The 21,581-nt window shown below is 44.2% G+C and overlaps 1 protein-coding gene across 1 annotated transcript in view; it reads left to right on the plus strand.

The window, feature by feature from the left end:
• cplx1 (complexin 1) overlaps nt 1-21,581 on the plus strand; it is a gene marked incomplete at both ends in the record, with an annotated part of 68,164 nt that overhangs the window by 45,990 nt on the left and 593 nt on the right. Inside the window, one exon of the mRNA XM_080746433.1 lies at nt 13,645-13,823. Coding sequence (XP_080602559.1) covers nt 13,645-13,823 — 179 coding nt within the window. The remainder of the gene's footprint in view (nt 1-13,644; nt 13,824-21,581) is intronic.

Genomic DNA, 21,581 nt, shown 5'->3' on the forward strand with positions numbered 1-21,581 from the left:
ATAATTAGTTCATGCCCTGCACCTGTCCAATTTGAGGTGGAGTCCTCCATACTAACCTGCTGCATTATAAACTGCCTTCCACAGCACTAAGCAAAGAACACTTGCACCCTAAAGGAAAAAGAATATAAACCAGCTAAATAAATAATTATAAGCAGTCTATCTTGGATAAATTAACTTGGATATAGCTCATTTTGATCTGAACTGACAATCCAAAATGGAGGTTATGGAAATTGAACAATAGGATTAGGAAAAAAAACTAAGTACTGTAATTGCAATAAACATGTATTTAAAAATACCCTTGTGTTTGGAGCATAATGGAATTGTACCAGTTACATGCAATGTGCCAAAATAACAAGACTAAGAGTCTAAAAGCCCTGCTGCTCTGGTAGGTTGGCTCAGAGAGAGAGAGAGAGAGACAGACAGACAGACAGACAGACAGACAGACAGACAGGCCGGCCGGCCGGCCGCCGGCCAGACAGTTACATTTACCTCTGGCTGTCAAGGGTATTGTTTTTCTGGTCATAAACGGTGCAGACCACTGAATTGTATAGCAGACACTAATTTAATCCATAGTCCATAATCCAATAAAAGGACAGGACAGAACATCTGCAGTCTGACATTACATTCAAAAACACATTTATTTGTAATATCTTACAGTTATACCATAGTCTATGCTATGTTTTCATAGACAAAATTACTGTTTTGTATCTGCATAACATTTGCACGTCTGTCATACATTGTCCAGGAAATCGTGCTTCAAAATATATGTACTTATCTGTAAATATCTTTGATAGATGGGTTAGCGGACCGATAGATTGTAAAGAGCAAAACACCATGGCGAATTGTGTAGATCTTGCGATCTTGCACAGATCATATTGTAACTCGCCTGGCAACAACCTATATGAGTACCGGTACATAAGTTGACATGAAATATATGAGATTCCAACTGTAGTACAAGTAGCCTAATGTTTGGCACTAACTAATTAAAAGCAGTGAAGTAATACAGTTTAAACCAGAGAAAGGTTATGACTGAATTACCCTTAGTCTGACCCTAATGATGCAGACAGACAGTACATTGATGGTGTTGACTACAGACAAGCAGAGACTGGCAAATAGAAGTTGACGTCCAAGTGAAGACAAATCATGTCCTAACTGCAAGATGATTGGCTTGGAACGAGCTGATGGCACTCTCTATAATCAGTTGCAAGTGTTTTCATCCCTTTCAAATATCTCTGAGTCTCTCTCTCTCTCTCTCTCTCTCTCTCTCCCTCTCTCTCTCTCTCCCTCTCCTCTGACCAGGGGTGTCGCACCAAAATCTGGGCCCTGGATACAAGGATTCACTGGATTATTTTGTGCTTTAACTATTGAAAAATAGCAGATATACAAGCTCACAGCACGGCACCGAGTGCCGAGCTGCGAGCTTGTAGATCTGCTATTTTTGCAAAGTCGTGAAAATTGTTGTTGCTCTATGTTTCCATGCCAGTGGTGCTCAAACCTTTTCATGTGAAGGACCCCCAAAATGATTTGTATTTGGCCACGGACCCCCATCTCAAAATATTTAGTTCCAGGGACCCCTCAGAAGCAAAATTTGAGTTACAAATGCATTTTTACGACTTTTCAAAAATAGCAGATCTACAAGCTCGCAGCACGCGCTGTGAGCTTGTATATCTGCTATTTTTCAATAGCTAAAGTATAAAATAATGAAGGCCCCTCCACCTTGGGCCCTAGTAACTCAGTCCCACTTTTCCCCACCCTTGTGACGCCCCTGCCTCTGACGTCTTGGTGTCGTGGGGCTGGGATGCGTGCTTGCTTGCCCACTGCCCTGTCGCTTCCGCTGACTGGTTATCTAAGTGACTCCAGCATAATCAGTCGTGAAGCTACTGTACGTGATCGCTCTCTGGGATTTTTGGCACTTGGCTGACTGCGTCCCGGGGTCATTAGAGCAGCGCTCTGGCTAAACATAGCGCTTTATCTGGCGAGCGAGCCACGGCGAGCTATGGGACCTTGAACTACATTTAAAGCAGATATCATTTCGTCACGCACAGTGAGCCTAGAAACATCACCAGGAAAATGATCCTGCTGTCTTTGAACAAGAGCTTGTACATGCAGTACGTACTGTATGGGCACTTTGTTTATTGTGAATTGTAACGTTATTAGATCTGGGCCTGATATGTATATGTGTTCATTTTCACACACGAAATGCAGTTCGAAGTGTTGGTCCCGCTATTATAAGTCCCTTGGGTTTTTAAGATGCATATTGTCACTGTCGGGCAGAAACCTCATATCTCCAAGTTTCAAATGTGTACAGTATGTTTTCTCGCAAAGGAAAGCCCTGCTTCATCATACAAGGCCGTCGCACAAAGGTAGTGAAAACAGCAGATCTACAAGCTGTGCTTGTAGATCGGCTGTTTTCACTAGTTTAAATCATTTTTAAAATGATAAATGCAAAACGAAGAGTTTGGGACATACAAGGTTTCCACCCGACAACAACGATATGGGTTTATCCACGGTCTGGATTCTGCACAGATCCTGAACAAATTAATGAAAAGATTAAGCCAACGAGAAAACAACGTGATGATGGCACAGTGATTAAGATCGTTGCCTCCATAATCACAGCCGCAATCACAGTCCCACCAGAGCCTAGCCTCATACAGAACGTCTCCCCATCGCATTCCTCTCAGCTTCCCTACCTTCTTATGTCAATAAGAAATAAACACACAGAGAGGTGCACTGCCAACACCACACCGGTACGCTTTTATAAAAGGGTATGGGTTTTCCCAGGGTGGATGGATCGGTTCCCTGCTGGCTGGTCTCCTTGCTGCCAAAAGATAGGGTTATAAATCGTGGCCTGTCCCCGCAAAACCTTTGCCAAGGACAGAGCCTGTGGGTCTGCCTTCCAGCGATAATGGCGACCAACGGACGATCAGGCACAGAGAGGAGGATCCCCTGCCTCTGTTTCCCATTTAACCCGGGAAGATTTACTAAGTAACTGATGGTGATTGTCACAGACACACATGTGCATGCACACGCACGCACACATGCACGCATGCACACACGCACACACGCACACACACACACACACACACACACACACACACACACACACACACACACACACACACACACACACACACACACACACACACACACACACACACACACACACACACACACACACACACACACACACACCATGGCATCCACTCGCCCCATTCGCTCCCAGCCCATAAAATAGTAAAATACCCTCCCCCCTCTCTCTCTCATTCCCACCCAGCTCACACACCACCACCAACCAGTCATGTGCGTTGCTGCGTTTATGTCCCTGCTTCGCCTCCCTCTTTATCACCCTCCTGCTGATAAATCTACAGCCCCCAATTGTACCATCAGTTTCTCAGTGGTCACTCACCCATTTCAGGGCTGTTACAACCGAGAGGGTTCACGTGACCCCCCTGTGCGGTGTGACGTGGCGGCTGGGGATGTGCAGGAATTGCTGCTTGGAGGAATTTCGAAAATGGAAAATTGATCCACTATTCTGCTCTAAATGGAAAGAGACCCGCACTCCACATCTATCTCTGGAGGTTTGATTTTCCATTTAACTGACCGAGTTATTGCTATTTTCTTTTCGGAGAAAAAGAAACATCCATTCAGCCATGAAAGACAAAATGGCAGCCGCGACATGACAGTAATTAGCCAGACAGCGCGGGCAACAACAACAACAGAAAAAGGAATCTTTTAAGTAATTTCAACTTTTTTCACTCGCTATTGTACCGCTCCAAAATAGGCGTATGAACTAGAATGTGAAGGTAAATTGATTCTTTCAGTATAATCACACTCCACATTGGTTCCCTAGTCCTTTATGCAGTTCCCAAAAGCCACAGCCCCAGCACAATCTAAACCCTCACACATTTTCCCAGAACTGCATGTGGCTTGGTTATTTTCCTATTTAGACATTTGGCAGATGTTCTTATCTAGAGCCATGCAGCAGACCCCACCACGCTAGCAATATACAGTAGCTGCTGACAAACACACTAATATAGCTATTGCATGGATTGAAATCTGGGATTGGGACTCAAATCACCCCCAACCTCAAACTTAACTGAAACTGCTTTGAGCAGGGGTCATCAATACTAATGTCCTTTTTCGACTTTCGACTTTTTCTGGTGGGAGTCGACTTGTGTAATGAAGTCGACTGAAGCGGAGCACACACTGGACGCGAACAGCTGCGCAGCGTCGCGTCGCGGTATCGACGCACATGAAGTGCCGCACGGTAATCCCAACTGGATGACACTATGGCATATGACTCCAACTGGTACTGTGTAGTACTAGTGTCTCAAATGTTACAGACCTGTTATGCTACCAGCATGTCGACTTTTGCACCCATTTTTGGAACAAAATGCCTCAAATCATGAATACAAGAAGACATGGCACCCTTTTCACATTGACCTATTATAGCACCACCAGGAGACCTGTGCTCGGAAGAGCACTGCTTCTAGTTTTCCACAAATTTTTGTATGTCCGTGGCAAAAATTTCATTTTGAATTTTGATGTCCACCACAATGGCGATGACCACTGGGCTTTGAGCTTTGTGTTCTCTTCTTGTCTGCGGCAATGTTTTCAGAGAACGCTTCAAGGACACAACTATAACCTGACTTAAATTCTCTTTTTTGAGTGAAGGGAGTCGTTAAATTGCAGAGGACTCAATGCCCGGACATACAGCAGCAGGCAGTTGAGTATACTCATAATGTAGCTGTTCTGGCAAAGGGTTTGTTTTTCTCATACTTTACTTTTTCAAGTTTTACCAGCGAACAGCAGGAGCTTTGTGTGGGAGTTTAAACTTAGCAACAGAGAGCTGTTGCAGCACACTGGCAACGCAGCGCCCAGTTGTTTTCACAACCTTCCAATGACCCTTAAGAAGAATTCTACTTCACTTAGGTGGACCTCACACATTTCCCAATCAACATTGTCATTTTTGTCTCTTGACAGGATTTCAGCAGTTAAATGACTTTGAGTCATTTCTAATTAATCAGTTGACACAGTGGGGGGAACGAAACAGACCAGATCCGGACCCACAAAACTCCTTCATTAGACCTCTGTCTGTGCCTGTCTGTATGCAGGTGCAGCATGAGCAGCAACCGGCTGCGATAGCGGGACGCCGCTGATTGGCACAGCGTTTAAAATTCAAGCTGCGCGACAGAAAGCCACGTCTCCTATCTCCTCAGCCCAGCCCTGCTGTTTTTGTTCCTCCTCGGTGTTACACCGCGACAGCAGCGCTTCTGTCACAGCGCTCGTTCCACTGGGAGTTTGGGCCACCATGCTGGCTCGGCGGAGGGTGGAGGAGGCTAATGACAGCGGAGGGTTGGAGCCAGGGACGTGCTGGCCATTGGGAAAAGAGCGTCCGGTTCATTCTTGGCCGGTCCAGGCTGGCCATTAGGGAAAAAATTTAAATAAAATGTGGGCCTTCGTTCCATTTTGGGGGCTGGGCGGCCAACAAAGTAGATCGTCACTGTCGGGCAGAAACCTCGTCTCCAAGTTTCAAATTTGTAATTTTTTTCGCAAAGCAAAGCCCTTCTTCATCATACAAGGCTGTCGCACAAAAGTAGTGAAAACAGCCGATCTACAAGCACACAATGCCTCGCGGTGCGAGGCGTTGTGTGCTTGTAGATCGGCTGTTTTCACTAGTTTAAATCATTTTTAAAATAATTTTGGACATACAAGGTTTCCACCCGACAACGACCAAATATAACTCATGTAATTGGCCCACTGGCTTGTCATTTGTCATGATCTGAAATGGCAGATCTTTGAGTAGCAGCAGCGCTATGGAGAGCTCTCTTTCTGTAGCACGCAATGAGGGCCTCTCCAACTCTTTTTCCCGGGCTGAATCAGGGGCCCAACACGTCCCTGGTTGGAGCAGCCGGGGGTGGTGGGTGGTGGTGATGGAGGGACCATGGTGGGATGGGGGGGACAGGGAGGGAGGGAGGTACTGTACATGCTGGGCCACAGTCCTGGGACCTGTGAGGAAGTGTGACAGATGGAAGAGCAGGAACATAGAGTCCTTGAGCTGATCCCGTTCTTTTTTTTTTTTTTTGCTCCTATTCTCCAGTGGTGTAAAGTAACCAAGTACATTTACTTAAAGGAGCTATAGTCAACTTTTTCTTGAAAAACGGATGCTAAAATAAAAATATTTCGAAAATATTTTATAAAAAATAAGCTTCATATATGTGTTTCTATTCAAAGATGACCACAAAAAGTGTAAAATAATGATAAAATAATCATTTTGGCCATTGTCAGACCGACACTTTGTTTACATTCTAGTCTATAGACTAGGATGTAAACAAAGTGTCGGCCCTACAATGAAAAAGTTGACTATAGCTCCTTTAAGTACTGTACCTTAAGTACAGTTTTGAGGTATTTGTAATTTACTTGACTATTTTCGGTACTTTTACTTCTACTCCATTACATGTCAGAGGCAAATATTGTATTTTTACTCTACTACAATTATTTTAAAACTTTAGTTACTAGTTACTTTGCAGATAATGAATCATTATGTTATTAAACATACTGTACATTAATCCACTTTAGCCCTATTTTATATCAAGGCTATTTTCGGTATATTTTGATCTCAATACTTTCGTACTTTTACTCAAGTACATTTTGAATTACAGACTTTTACTTGTAAAAGGGTATTTCTATATAGCAGTATTGTTATTTTATTATTATTATTTTTTTAAATAATTTTTTGTATTTATTTTTTGGGGCTTTTTGCCTTTATTGACCAAGGGAGGTCCAGTATAGACTGACAGGAAATGGGGAGAGAGATGGGGAGTGACATGCGGTAAACGCCGTCCGGAACGGGAATCAAACCGGCGACGCCACGGCAACCATGCCTATGTGGCGGTGCCTATGTGGTATGCGCCTTGACCAGTAGGCCACCGGACGCCCCAGTATTGATAGAATATGAGTATTTTTCCACCACTGCTACTCTCTCTCTCTCTCTCTCTCCACCCGTACTCGCTTATCCTTCTCCTTTGCGCGCTCTCTCTCTCTCTCTCTCTCTCTCTCTCTCTCTCTCTCTCTCTCTCTCTCTCTCTCTCTCTCTCTCTCTCTCTCTCTCTCTCTCTCTCTCTCTCTCTCTCTCTCTCTCTCTCTCTCTCTCTCTCTCTCCTCCCCACTCTCCCTCTCTTTCTCCATTTTGCGCAACCCGCCTCCCAGGGGCCATCTTTCATGTGTCGCCGTCAGTCACCCTATCCTCCCCTCATGTCCTCCAGCGAGAAGTACGCAACCTTACCTCAAGCTCGCACACTCCCATAGCTACAGTGCATATATACGTATACATGCACGCACACACGCACCGCTACTGTATTAAAAACAAATGCTTGAAACCGCAGACCTGGCGGACACTAATTTAACATGCACCACACATAACCCAAACGGGGAAAAAAAGAAAGAAACACACACACACACACGCACGCACGCACGCACGCACGCACGCACGCACGCACAGCAGTGCATGGTTTTGTTCTTTCACCACAGTGCCTTACTCCCACACGCACTCTCAAAAGCTCTCCTCGCTCTCCAGCTCACAGCAGCTTTTACATAACTCATCGTGTAAACTGCTGTGACCCTTCAAACAATTCCAAAGTTGAGCCTCTCACTGATACTGTTCAAGTTCAAATCTTTGTGCTTCTTTAAGCCCAAATGCAAATAAGTCTTCTTCTGTCTTACAATATGGCCTTTGGGTTCTGGCTGAACTATGACAGTAAAAGTAAACAATAGTGTCGCTCTGTGAATCAGCTACAACACAATGTCACGATTGCGATGCATGGAATTTTGAAAAGTTTAGAAAATGTTTGCCTATAATGTCCATAATAGGGACGATAACCAGTTTAAAGTGGTTAAGAGTCTTAGGTTGCCACAATAGTGACGTACATTTCAGGTTTGTCCAAGTGCTTTTGAAACACTGATATATAGTGTATAGGAATATAGTTTGGAATCCTGGTCATGGCTCACTAGCATTGGAATGTATAGCTCAAATGGTTTGGTATTGACCCTCACAGTATAAGCAAAAATGTATGCACACATGATCACTTAGAAAAATGACAGATGTTGATGCAGTGCAGTCGGTTTTTACAAAACTCAACAATATGGTGGAGGGCTATGCCAAACGGCAAAAACACAAAACTCCAAATGAAGCTTTCTATGACAGCAGCCTCATACAAGATGGTCCATGGTGTGGGTGGGTGGAGATGGATGGAGGTGGGTGAAACACAAGTGTCACCTTTTTCACCGGGGGCTGTACATGCCTGTGGGTTAAGGTTAGCTATTTAAAATGCAAATTTGTTAATTGCATGGTCTTATTTCTCACAAGTTCAGTCTTCAAAGTTTCTATGGCTTATTTTTGCATATTGCAATTCCTTTTTTGCTTTATTACTTAGTGCATTGCTTGGCCCCCTGCTTGCAGCTATATTTTTCTATTGTGTCTTCAAAATATGTATCTTACTGCAGAGTACTTTTTTTTATTGTTTAATGTAGTTTTAAACCCTACTCTTACTTCTCTTCGGTTCCTTAGTCACAACAGCCTGCAGCATTTTGACGACATTAAAGATTTGGGAACAACTAAATGTGCTGCGTGCGACACAGCAACTTTATCACAACCAGGAGAGCTAATTAGCCTTGAGTGCTAAGATTAGCCACGCTGTCGGTAGGGAGCGGGAATGATGCCCGGCAGGGGTGTCACACCAAATTCTGGGTACAAGGATTCACTGCGGGCCCCCCGCACAATTATTTTGTGCTTTAACTATTGAAAAATAGCAGATATACAAGCTCGAATATTTCAAATCCTTCTAAGGTTTTTTGATAAACCAATGTTTCAATGTCAGTGTTGCTCAAACATTTTCATTTGAAGGACCGCCAAAATTATACATATTTGGCCACGGAGCCACATCTCAAAATATTTAATTCCAGGGACCCCCAAAAATAGCAGATCTACAAGCTCGCAGCGTGTCACTCGGTGCTGCGCTGTGAGCTTGTATATCTGCTATTTTTCAATAGTTAAAGCACAAAATAATCAAGGCCCCTCCACCTTGGGCCCTAGTAACTCAGTCCCCCCCCCCCCCCCCGTGTGACACCCTGATGCCCGGGGCTCTTAATAGCTATTCTTCCATCCCTCACTTACGTCGCTTCCTCGCGGCTTAGCTCCTCCCACTTAATGATGCAAGGGAGAGATGCAAGGCGGATAAGACGCGAGGATGAAGCTGTGAGGGAGGAAGAATCGATCCATCAAATGACACGTCCTTGCTCAGCGAAGCTTCATTTTGAATCGCGACGTCAATTACTTACAATACAGTTGGATCTCATGTTGCCGTGTTTGTAACGGATCGTTCTATGTTGTTTTGTTGTCTTTACAGTTTGTTTTGTCTGTATATTCATCCATATGCTCACTATTCATCCATATGCTCACTGCATGCTGAAGGTCTGTTGACAAAGAGTACAATCCATCCATACTGTATTGTCACTGTTGACAGCCTGCTGATAGATTCTACATAGTCTAGGGTATGTATTCAGTGATGTATTCACTTTATATTCACTGTTGCTAGATTGTATCATCCTCCGTCGAGTTCCCTCGAGACACACACTGCTTCCACTGGTTTCTGTTGCTCATTGCTATATGCTATGTAAGTTCATCACAGTACGTCCTGTATCAGCACATTTGGAAACGGGAGTGGTCTGCTTCCTCTTGACGGGCATGTAATGTACCCAATCCATCCATACACGATGGATGTATGGATGGATTGGATTACATCCATACAAGAGATTTCAAAGGGGAGGGGATTTGAAATTTGAAATTCCCAATCACAAGAGATCTGGTGGAAGGGGTTGTTTGACTTGTACAAAAACATTCCCCCCTCCCCCTCCCCTCTATGACAGGCATCAAACAGGTCGTTGTCTTTGATGCTAATGAGGTACGCACAACCTCCTTTGAAGTTCAAAGGGAGCAATTAAGAGCTTTGGCTGAGCTACCCCTCCCTCCACTGTTTCTGTTGATTTTCAAAAGTTAGACCCACCCCCTCCGCCGAGGCTCCGACTCTCATTGGCTTGGTTCTGCCTAAACCAGAGAAAGTTTAGCGTCATAATTATGACAACACCAGACCAAGAGAACCAGTCCGCTCAGAGGAGTGGGCGGGTCTATGGGCTGGAGCCAGGCAATGTTGATGTAGTCTGGCACAGAGAGGTCCTGTAAGCATCTCACTTCTCAATGCTAATCTCAATGTCATCGGTCTGTTGGCTCAATTGCAAGTACTCAAACTGCATCACATTAATCACTCCAATCCAGATGTGGCTGTTGGCTGGCGGGGCCTTGGATATCAGTCATCAGTGTCTGCCTTAGTGCCTTCTGACTCATAGGAGGAGGTGCAGATAAAGAGAAGAAAAGAACAGCAACAACTAAACTAGTGGGAGGGTGCATTTTGGGTAGGGATGGGAGGACGATAAGCGATATTATCAAATATCGTGATAAAAAACACTCACAATAATCGTATCGTGGAGATTTAATTTGTCGTGATATCGTCCTCCGTCATGCACTGCATGGGATCAATTCACCTTTTATTTGCCGAGCTGCATATCCGGTACCACTTAAACCCTCTATAATTGGTAAGAGGTACTTATAATTTACGTAGTTGATACAGTCCTTTTTTCACTCTTTATCAAATGTCTTTGCCAAAAAATAGCCAATCTACAAGCTCACAACACTTACGACGCGTTGTGAGCTTGTAGATCGGCTATTGTTTGGCAAATGTTCCGCCCCAGGATAATGGATTTTGATTATCGCGATTTACAATATTCTTTGGTCACAATAATCGTGATATGAATTTTTCATATCGTCCCATCCCTAATTTTGGGGAGCGGTGGCTGTGAGGTACTGTACACCACAGGCAGACATTAAGAGGTGTTCTTAATACTCCAAAGCCTTTACAGCAGTCTTTGTATAACATGCCAACAGTGTTCATTTGTTTGCCGACACTAAACTATTAACAATACAGAGAAAACAACCAACACGCCTGCTTATTGTTAATTAGCATTCAAACCCACTCATTATGACTAAGGAGTGTGGTGGGGCTTGCTTTGGCTGGTCGACGAGCACATTGTGGACCGCAGCCAGAGACCCCAAGGTCATCGCTGTCTCATCAATTTCTTGGCTGAAACAGATGGCTGCGTCTTTGGCTCTTCTCCTGGGTGAGGCGCAGGCTAGGCTGGCTGCCACGTCCCCCCATCCACACGACGGGCACGGATGCACAGATTTGTGGGTAAAAACGGGAGAGGTTTGATCGTAGCAAAAGAGGGAAGTGGCGGACTCGTCAAGGGGAGGAGTTTTTTTGTTGTGAGCAGCATGTCCTCACCGGCTGGGACGACCCCCATTTGTCATTAAAAACCCTTTTAGGCCTAGAATTATTGAATGCTTTAACCAGTGAAAAATAGCAGATATACAAGCTCACAGCGCGGCACCGAGTGCCGCGCTGCGAGCTTGTAGATCTGCTATTTTTGAAAAAGTTGTGAAAATTTGTGCAAATCATTGAACATAATTATGTATTTTTAAAGTGAAAGTTTGCATCTCAAATTTTGCTTCTGGGGGGTCCCTGGAACTAAATATTTTGATATGGGGGTCCGTGGCCAAATACATATCATTTTGGGGGTCCTTCACATGAAAAGGTTTGAGCACCACTGGCATAGTAGTCTCTCAAGAACAGACTAACTGAGCTCCAGTTAAGTGAAAAGGACCTTTTCTTTGACGATGGCTAAGCCAGATTGCTGACATAGAAACATAGTTTTTTTAAAAAAAAACCTTAAGAAGGATTCAAAAGACACTCTGGTCAAAATTCAAATTTTCTCAATTTTTTAAAAATAGCAGATCTACAAGCTCGCAGCGCGGCACCGAGTGTGAGCTTCAATAGTTAAAGCATAAAATAATAATACACTATAATGTGTACCCGTTCTAAATGGGTTAAAAATCAATTTCCAGCGAGTTAGAACGGAGCCGAGCAGCACGCTCAGGGCTCGTCAGGCCGGAGCGGCGGCAGCGCTTCCAGCTGTTTGGCCGGAACGAGGAGAGGAAGAGGAGACGAGAGCTCTGACTGACCTCTGCTGTGAGAACACAGTGTCTTATCGTCGTTGTCGAGCGGAAACCTCGTATCTCCAAGTTTCAAATTTGTACGTTCTTTCTTAAAGTAAAGAAAGCCCTGCTTCATCATACAAGGCGGCCGCACAAAAGTAGTGAAAACAGCAGATCTACAAGCACACAACGCCTCGCAGTGCGAGGCGTTGTGTGCTTGTAGATCGGCTGTTTTCACTAGTTTAAATCATTTTTAAAATGATAAATGCAAAACAAAACGGTTTTGGACATACAGGGTTTTCACCCGACAAGTTAACGACATTATGCATGTACACGCTCCATGGCTCTGCGGGGATGTACCGCACCGTACTATCAAACCTTTTTTTGTCTCAGGTCACCCCTGTGAATAAACTTTTCATCCGGCACCCCTGAATTGCATTGTTATTACTATGTAAATCTTTCCCATAATATACAGCATGTGTCATGAGGAAAACTGGAGTGAAGAGTAGTTACGGCAGATTGAAAGTACCCTGCAAGCCAAATGACGTCATGATGACGTTATGATAACATCCCCCGGTGACTCCGGTGACGTTCAGAACTAGGCCAGATCACAGCCCATATGGGGATGATCTTGACCTGGCCCCAATCGAGGCGTCACTGATTGGTCCAGGTCCTTCACCAATAATAGCAGATCTACATACCAGTCAAAAGTTTGGATACAGCTTCATTCAACATTGAATGAGAAGCTGTGTCCAAACTTTTGACTGATAGGGTATAAGGCAAGCTCATGCGTAAGGCTTGTATTTTCTGGCTATTTCTGGCGAGGGCGTTTGGTAGTCTGTCTTACTAAGTATGGAGGGTTTAAGAGGTTAAACTGAAGTGATGTTGATCAATTCCAAATGTTATCAAAGTATTCTGCGGCAGCCCTGGACTTGCGTCACGGTACCCTCGGGTGCCAGGGCACCCACTTTGAGAACCACTGCTGAACAGACCAAAGCAGCTCCTTCAACCGACTCTGTGCCTGAATATGAGACTCGCTTTTATATCCTAACTAACATGTTATTGCGATGGGGAAACGGCCGGCTGTTGCACGCATGTTGCATGGGTGCGTTGCATTTGTGTGAAGAAAATCCTTTTTTTTAATCAGAAGCGGGATGGTTTCCATTATCTGTTCATAATAGGCCTTATAATGGGACTCCATGCCATAATGGAACCGATTGTTCTCCAGTCCTGACCCAATGGTCCACTTGATGGCATGGTTGCGTATACATTGTATTCGTTTGTCAGAGCATGAAACATCAAAAGAGAGCACTATAAAGGCAATCAAGAGGATTGCTAATGATCGTATTATTGCTAGAGAGCGCCCCTCGTTAAATCATGAAGTGGCCGACACAGCTGGGCTTTGTCTTAGCGGCATACTGAAACATAAATTGGTTGACACGAAACGTCAGCCGATTTAAATGAACGAGCTACGCTCGTCTTTTCTCTTGCCGTATCTTCAGCCGTCCTTATTTTTTTCTCCTCTCTTTCTCATGAAACAGGGGCCACCAAAGACATGGGGAAGATGCTCGGTGGGGAGGAGGCCGAGAAGGACCCTGACGCAGAGAAGAAGGAGGAAGAAAGGCAAGAGGCACTGAGGCAACAGGAGGAGGAGCGGAAGGCAAAATATGCAAAAATGGAAGCAGAGAGAGAGGGCATCCGACAGGGCATCAGGGATAAGGTAAAAAGCACACTGTGACATGAAGCTTATAATTGAAAATAATGTATTACTCTTATTTAAGTAGACATGGACCAGCTGGCCGAGGACAGCAGCCTTGTGTCTATCAGTAGCTTGGGGGAGTACACAGCAAAATCCTGGGTGTTACATTAACTCTGAAAGTGCACCGGTCCATTTGTACACGTTGCTAGTTTAAATGAACGCTCTGGGTTTTGCAGTGAAGGACAACAGAGGGTAGGATGAGAGCACAGATGAAGTGGAGAGAGAGGATGACGTGTGACACGACTAAAGAGCCAGACTCGAACCACTGACATAACAAAAAGTTCAGTTTATTTTCAGTTCATATTGTAGTAAATCATTTTGTGAGGACTGGTTTAACAAGAGCCATTTAAAAAATGTTCAACAATAGCAGATGTACAAGCTGTGTGACTATGTTGTACATCTGGTATTTTTTAATGGCTAACTTAACGCAAAAACCTAAAATGACATGGATGCTTTCCCCGGTTTTAACCATTATTTTATGCTTTAACTATTGAAAAATAGCAGATATACAAGCTCACAGCGCGGCACCGAGTGCCACGCTGCGAGCTTGTAGATCTGCTATTTTTGAAGAATCATGAAAATGTGTGCAAGTCTTTGAATATCTTTGACCCGATCTTTGACCCGACTTCTAAATCCTTCCTCTAAATCAGCTGTTCTCAAACTTTTTCATGTCAAGGACCCCCAAAATTACATTTATTCGGCCGCAGACCCCCATCTCAAAATATGTTGTTCCAGGGACCCCCCCCAGAAGCAGAGATTTGAGTTACAAAAGTCTGCTTTGAAAAATATATATTGGAAAATTTGCACACATTTTCACGATTTAAAAAAAATAGCAGATCTACAAGCTCGCAGCGTGGCACTCGGTGCCGCGCTGTGAGCTTGTATATCTGCTATTTTTCACTGGTTAAAGCATTCAATAATTGTAGGCCTAAATGGGTTAATGGGACAAAGTACTGTGGACCACTGAGTTGCCATCAAATATTGAGAATTCGTTTTACTTCCATTTCTCTCTCACCCTTCTGAGCCCTCACGGTTCCCTCTGTTAACTGAATAAGTCCTATACAGTGCATGTTTTATTCATATGTTACTGCTCTCCGCACTGAAGTGCTCCTCCTAACTTTGTGAATGCAACAAGTACAATTCCCCCTCCCTCACCCCAAAAGGCGTCTTTGAGACATTTTGAGGCTGATTCTGAGACGCCGAGCGTCACTGTGTCCTGAGGATACTTGTATTGGAGCGACTGCAAGAAGAGGAGGATGCAAAAGTGCGGGCGAGGGCTTGGAGCGTGAGAGAGCAAAATGAGAGTGTGTCTGGTGGAAGTGTTTGATTATAGAGAACCGGCGAGGGGCTCACAAAGTGTGACTGTCTTCACCAGGGGCGTCACACCAAATTCTGGGCCCTGGGTACAAGGATTCACTGCGGGCCCCCCATGAATGTTAACTATTGAAAAATAGCAGATATACAAGCTCACAGCGCGGCACCGAGTGCCGCGCTGCGAGCTTGTAGATCTGCTATTTTTGAAAAGTTGTGAAAATGTGTGCAAGAAACCTATGTCAAGGACCCCCCCCCAAGATGATATGTATTTGGCCACGGACCCCGATCTCAAAATATTTAGTTCCAGGGACCCCCCAGAAGCAAAATTTGAGTTACAAATGTTCACTTAAAAAATACATGTATTCAAAGATTTGCGCACATTTTCACGACTTTTCAAAAATAGCAGATCTACAAGCTCGCAGCGCGGCACTCGGTGCCGCGCTGTGAGCTTGTATATCTGCTATTTTTCAATAGCTAAAGTTACTAGGGCCCCTCCACCTTGGGCCCTGGTAACTCAGTCCCACTTTCCTACCCCTTGTGACGCCCCTGGTCTTCACTGCACTTGTCACAGACACAGCCCTTTGTAGCAGCAAGGGCCCGAAAGAAATAGAGTGTGATGAGAGTGAGGGAGAGATAGTGTAACAGAGTGTGTAAGACAGGGACGTGCTGGCCATTAGGAAAAGCGGGACAACTCCCGAACGGCCGGTTCATTCCCGGCCGGTCCAGGCCGGCCATTAGGAAAAAAAATTAAAATAAAATGTCGGCCTTCGTTCCATTTTGGGGGCTGGGCGGCCAACAAAGTAAATCGTCACTGTCGGGCAGAAAAAAGTAGTGAAAACAGCAGATCTACAAGCACACAACGCCTCGCGGTGCGAGGCGTTGTGTGCTTGTAGATCGGCTGTTTTCACTAGTTTGAATCATTTTTAAAATGATAAATACAAAACAAACGGTTTTGGACATACAAGGTTTCCACCCGACAACGACGAAATATAACTCATGTACAGTAATTGGCCCACTGGCTTGTCACTTGTCATGATCTGAAATGGCAAATCTTTGAGTAGCAATGAGGGCCTCTCCAACTCTTTTTCCCGGGCTGAATCAGGGGCCCAGCACGTCCCGGGTGTAAGATACTGTAGCTACCAAGAGAGCAAGCAAAGAATAAACAAGAGGGGAGCAAGACAAAATAGAACGCTAAGGAGATGATACCCAGTCAAGCATGTTTTATTGTTGTCAAAAGTGTAATTGTCACCATATTACGACCTCATGGGAGTGCGAATGAGTAGGATTGTTTGCCACAATTGCCAGCTACTTGGCATGACATTATAAAACTCGACCTCTTAACAGCTTCATTCAGAAGAGAGAACGTCTTTGTTTCCTCTAGAACGACACGGCTCAGGAGATAAAAGTGCATACCGTTTGAGGATTTCTTCACTCTTGACATCAAAAGAAAAAGGCTTAAGAAATATTTCCACCCAATAAATTATAATTATGTCATGATCTTCTCAGCCTTATTCCAGATAAAACATCAATAAAATGTGTTGGAGTGTGCTGTACAAGCTGTGTGGAGTAATTTTGTGGGGGGGAAATCTCGCTCTTTCGAACGACCATCATTTCGACAACGGAGCGTCGGGAGGGTTAGCGACTCACCCCACGGAGGTTAGGGTTAGGGTAAGGGTTAGGTTTGGGTGATGAAAAGATGACACATATATAAACAGCGAAACGCTCCCGCAGGAACTTTTATGGAGTTTTTGGAATTCAAAGAACCATTCAATTACCACTGACTTAATTCTGTTTTGGTGAAAGCGGCTAGTATGTTTACATTTAGCTGGCACACTCTGTTTTGTGCAGACAATAAAGGACTTGTGTCTGTGCTCCAGCCGCCATGAGTGTGAGTAGATAATGACTGAATTTTCATTTACCGTATATCTGTCCTTACTCTACCGTTGTTTTGAGTTGAGATTTGGCACATTGAAATGTGCCAATGTCAACCAGAAACATCGATATGTTGTCTGAAAGCAGTTTAAATCCACAATCATCAGATCTGTGTCACAAATAAATATTTGAAGAGTTTCATTGAAGTATCCTCTTCAAAGCATTGCACTATGCACTAGTAACCCAAGCCATGTCTGCTGGTCCTTGTCTGTGCAACTGCCTCAATAGCCTGGCTTCTACAATATATCACAGATGGCTAGGAGCAATCTCTGAGCAAGGAAGAGAAAGGACTCCAGTGAGTCTCCCGTACGTCCTTTCGAGGCATCTTAGGAAATATCAGTGCTTGAGGATAAAAGAGGCTTTTCCTTCTGACTGACATTATTGGGGTGGGTGCTGGGAGGTTTTAATTGAATGGCAAACAGATGCACTGACATAACAAGTGGAGGTGAAAAATGAAGTATTTGCATGGATCAAGTTGATTATCCTGCAAGTCTTTGTTCCACACTGTGACACACTGTGTGTGACTCAGGAGATAAAAAGTGCATACTCCTCATGCATACTGTTTGAGGATTTCACTCTTGACATCACAAGAAAAAGGCTTAAGAAATATTTCACCCAATAAATTATAATTATGTCGTGATCTTCTCACCCTTATTCCAGATAAAACATCAATAAAATGTGTTGGAGTATGCTGTACAAGCTGTCTGCACATATCACTGCCATGCACTCATGGTCTTGCTCGCACACTTATTGCGACCGTAGGTCGCAAGTTTACTATGAAAACCGGCACATCTTGTCCACGTATCCGTCTATCTCTGAAGGTCAACTAAAAGGAGATCCTAGAAAGCACTTACGCACAAAGTGTCCCTACACAAACTCCAACCCCCCCCCCCCCACTCAGAAAAGCGCTATATACATTTTAGATATTATTAATTATTACATACATGCACACTTTCTCTCTCTCACACACACACACTCACGCATGCGTGCACACACACACACACACACACACACACACACACACACACACACACACACACACACACACACACACACACACACACACACACACACACACACACACACACACACACACACACACACACACACACACACACACACACACACACACACACAGAGAGAGTCTCCAGGCACATCTTCGCCAGCTGGAAATGGCCAGCTACCCTTTTAGAAATGTCCTGCCCCAGGACTTATGCTCCAGCGAGTAGTGAAGGGGTCACTGGAGAGTCAGTCCAGCTAATTTTCCGCCTACCTGACTCCAGCTCAAACATTCGGACAGAGATTCGGACGGACAGACAGACAGACAGACAGACAGACAGACAGACAGACAGACAGACAGACAGACAGACAGACAGACAGACAGACAGACAACCCGTTTCCCTCTGTGCCTAATGCTGTTCAATTCAGGGACATAATACAGAGACCCATTGACAACCTCATCATTCCCCTCACTGTCACTCAAACATGCCCTGTGTAAATCAAGAAAAGAAAAAAAAAAGATGTGGGCAGCTCAATTTCAATGTTCTATCATAGAAAAGACCAACATTTTTAAAGCTTGTAAACGTGACTCAGCGTGACTGAGGGGCAGTCATTTCGGCAGGGTTTTTCACTACTGCTAATATGATTTTTTTTTTTTTTTTTTCTAAAATGAAAAAAGCCACAAATGCATCTCAAAATATCTACGCTACATTTCACTTAAACGCCAGAGCTTAACTCTGCATGTAAATAAGACTTTTTTTAATTCATGTGAGAGATCGTTTTTGCGGCATTTAATGCTGCAAAAACGAATTCACTAGCTGACATGATCCAGCAGTGACCGGCTAAATGTGTTTGTTCCTGTGCTTCACAGGAGCATATTTTAGTAAGCTAATGGTTGGCAATGTCAGCAAGACATTGTACTGTAAGGGCGGGCCAGATGGCTCTGTGCCAAGTTAATTGGTGTATAAAGTATTCTGACCGGTCTAATTAAAGCCAATGCAACAGCAGTTATAACTTTGAGAGAAGTCAACCCATTACAGTAGCTTACAAACACCAGGGACGTGCAGAGAATGCTAGAGAGGCAGGGGCTGAAATTTCTAAAAGGGCCTCTTGGTGAAAATATTGAAAATAGCAGACCTCCAAGCTAGGGTTGTTCGATATGGCCAAAAAATAAAATCTCGATTATTTTCTCTGAAATCCCGATTTTCGATTTCGATTTCGATTTTTTGTTAAAAGAATAATACATTGTTTCAACTATTTTGTTTTCATTTAAAAAATGCAAGGAAATGATTTTTTTTTTCATTATTGTTTCATTTTTTGATTTTTTTTATATAGCCAAATAGCAAAATGCAATAAAACAATAAGGGTATTAATAATAATAACTTTAGTTGTGCAACAATCACATACAACTTAGCGTCCTTAGTGTTTCATTATCAATAGTGAGTGACAAAACAGCCAAAACAAGCCAGCTCTTGGAGGCTGGTGAGGCATTTTGGTAGGCATTTCGCCTACCAAAATGTAATTCCTGGCTACGCCCCTGCCCTGCACCACTCATGCACGGAGATGTTGACTGATTGTAAACGGAGGCGAAGCGCTTCGCTTCCCGACGCAAAATTAACACAGTGACAGGGACAGTAGGACTAGGAGTAGACTACAGTCAGTAGGTGGGTAACACAGAATTAATAAGCTTCTTTCAAACTACAACAAGTAAGTAAGTTTACCAGCTCAGCAGCGTTTTGTTCTGTTTGCTGCTTGAACCATCGCGAGTGAGCGCAGTGCTGCTCAGTCTGACGTGCGCTAAACGCGCATCAAAGAAATTACACATCAGATAGAAAGTAGTATTAATTTGGTGTCGGACCTTGTCGTCCTGCTTTAGGAGGACGGGGCTGTGTACTTTTTGCGCGTGCAAGGCTCCAATGAGTAAGAATTTCCCTAATTAAAGTGAAAATCGATTTTACGATTTCCATTTTTTTAAATCGTCCAAAGGAAAAAAAACGGGTTACGATTAAAAATCGATTAATCGAACAACCCTACTCCAAGCTCACAACGCGTTGCGCTGCGACACGTTGTGAGCTTGGAGGTCGGCTATTTTCGTTACTTATTCATGGTCTGGAGAGGTCACTTTTTACAGATGGGTAAAAGGGCAGGGGCTCAAGCCCCCTTTGATGTCTAGGTGTGCACGTGCCTGATAAACACAATATAGACAAACATATAGTTGGATGGGAGACAAAAAACAAAAACGCACAAAACCTAAAGGTTGACAACATGCTACAGTATAGTGCACTTTAGGATTAATTCACCATGCAGCAGTTGAGGAAACAGTCACAGGAAGTATGGTTCCAAGACTTAATGAATATGAAATGGCTGCCTCTGGTTGTTTGTGTCCCGCACCGTTTTGTAATATATGGCATCGAGAAATCCTCTAGAAAGTTGCCGGTGTGGTGTAAGAAGTCAAACTCTTTCCGGCGAACACTTGGCAGAGTTCACGGGGGCCACAAGCTGACGGGGGAATTGTGTCCACCGTCGCTGCACTGGCGGCTACTGGCTGGCTCAGGGACGTGCTGGCCATTGGGAAAAGCGGGACAACTCCCGAACGGCCGGTTCATTCTTAGGAAACAGCAGATCTACAAGCACACAACGCCTCACGGTGCGAGGCGCTGTGTGCTTGTAGATCGGCTGTTTTCACTAGTTTAAATCATTTTTAAAATGATAAATACAAAACAAACGGTTTTGGACCCGACAAGGTTTCCACCCGACAACAAAGAAATATAACTCATGTAATTGGCCCACTGGCTTGTCACTTGTCATGATCTGAAATGGCAAATCTTTGAGTAGCAGCAGTGCCATAGAGAGAGATATCTCTCTATAGCGCGCAATGAGGGCTGAATCAGGGGCCCAGCACGTCCCTGACTGTCTGGCTCGCCAGGGCTCCTGTTCAGCGTGGAACATGGGAGAAAATATCACCAACCTCTGTGCACGTGACGCTGTCCCGTGAAACAAACCACGCATTGTCAGGTGAAACGAAGCAGCTGGCGTCTCCATGTGTGCCGGAAGAGGCGTGTGGATTACACCGTCCCCAGGCCCAGTTGGGGGGTGGTTGGCAGTGACGAGGGACGCGGTACACATGGGGGGAACTGGCGATGTCTACATTTGGGAGAACAACAAGAACAAAAAAATGATAGTTCTCTAAAACAGTGTTGTTATAGGGAGGGACATAGTGGAGAGGAGATCCAGTGGAACTGTGTTTGGTTGCGCTCGGGAAAATAGCAGCTCTACAAGCTCACGACGCGTCTCGCACCGACCCATTGTGAGCTTGGAGAGCTTGAAGCTATTTTCAGCACGCAACCAAGTGTAAAATCTGGCATTACGACGCCATCAAGGCTAAAACTAGACTAAAACTAAAACAGATGACTAAAATGTGACTAAAACTAAATGAAACTGTAAAACCAAATCAGAATTTGCAGTCAAAATCTT

Source organism: Nannobrachium achirus, assembly GCF_963921795.1.
Source record: "Nannobrachium achirus genome assembly, chromosome: 17".
Lineage (NCBI taxonomy): Eukaryota > Metazoa > Chordata > Actinopteri > Myctophiformes > Myctophidae > Nannobrachium > Nannobrachium achirus.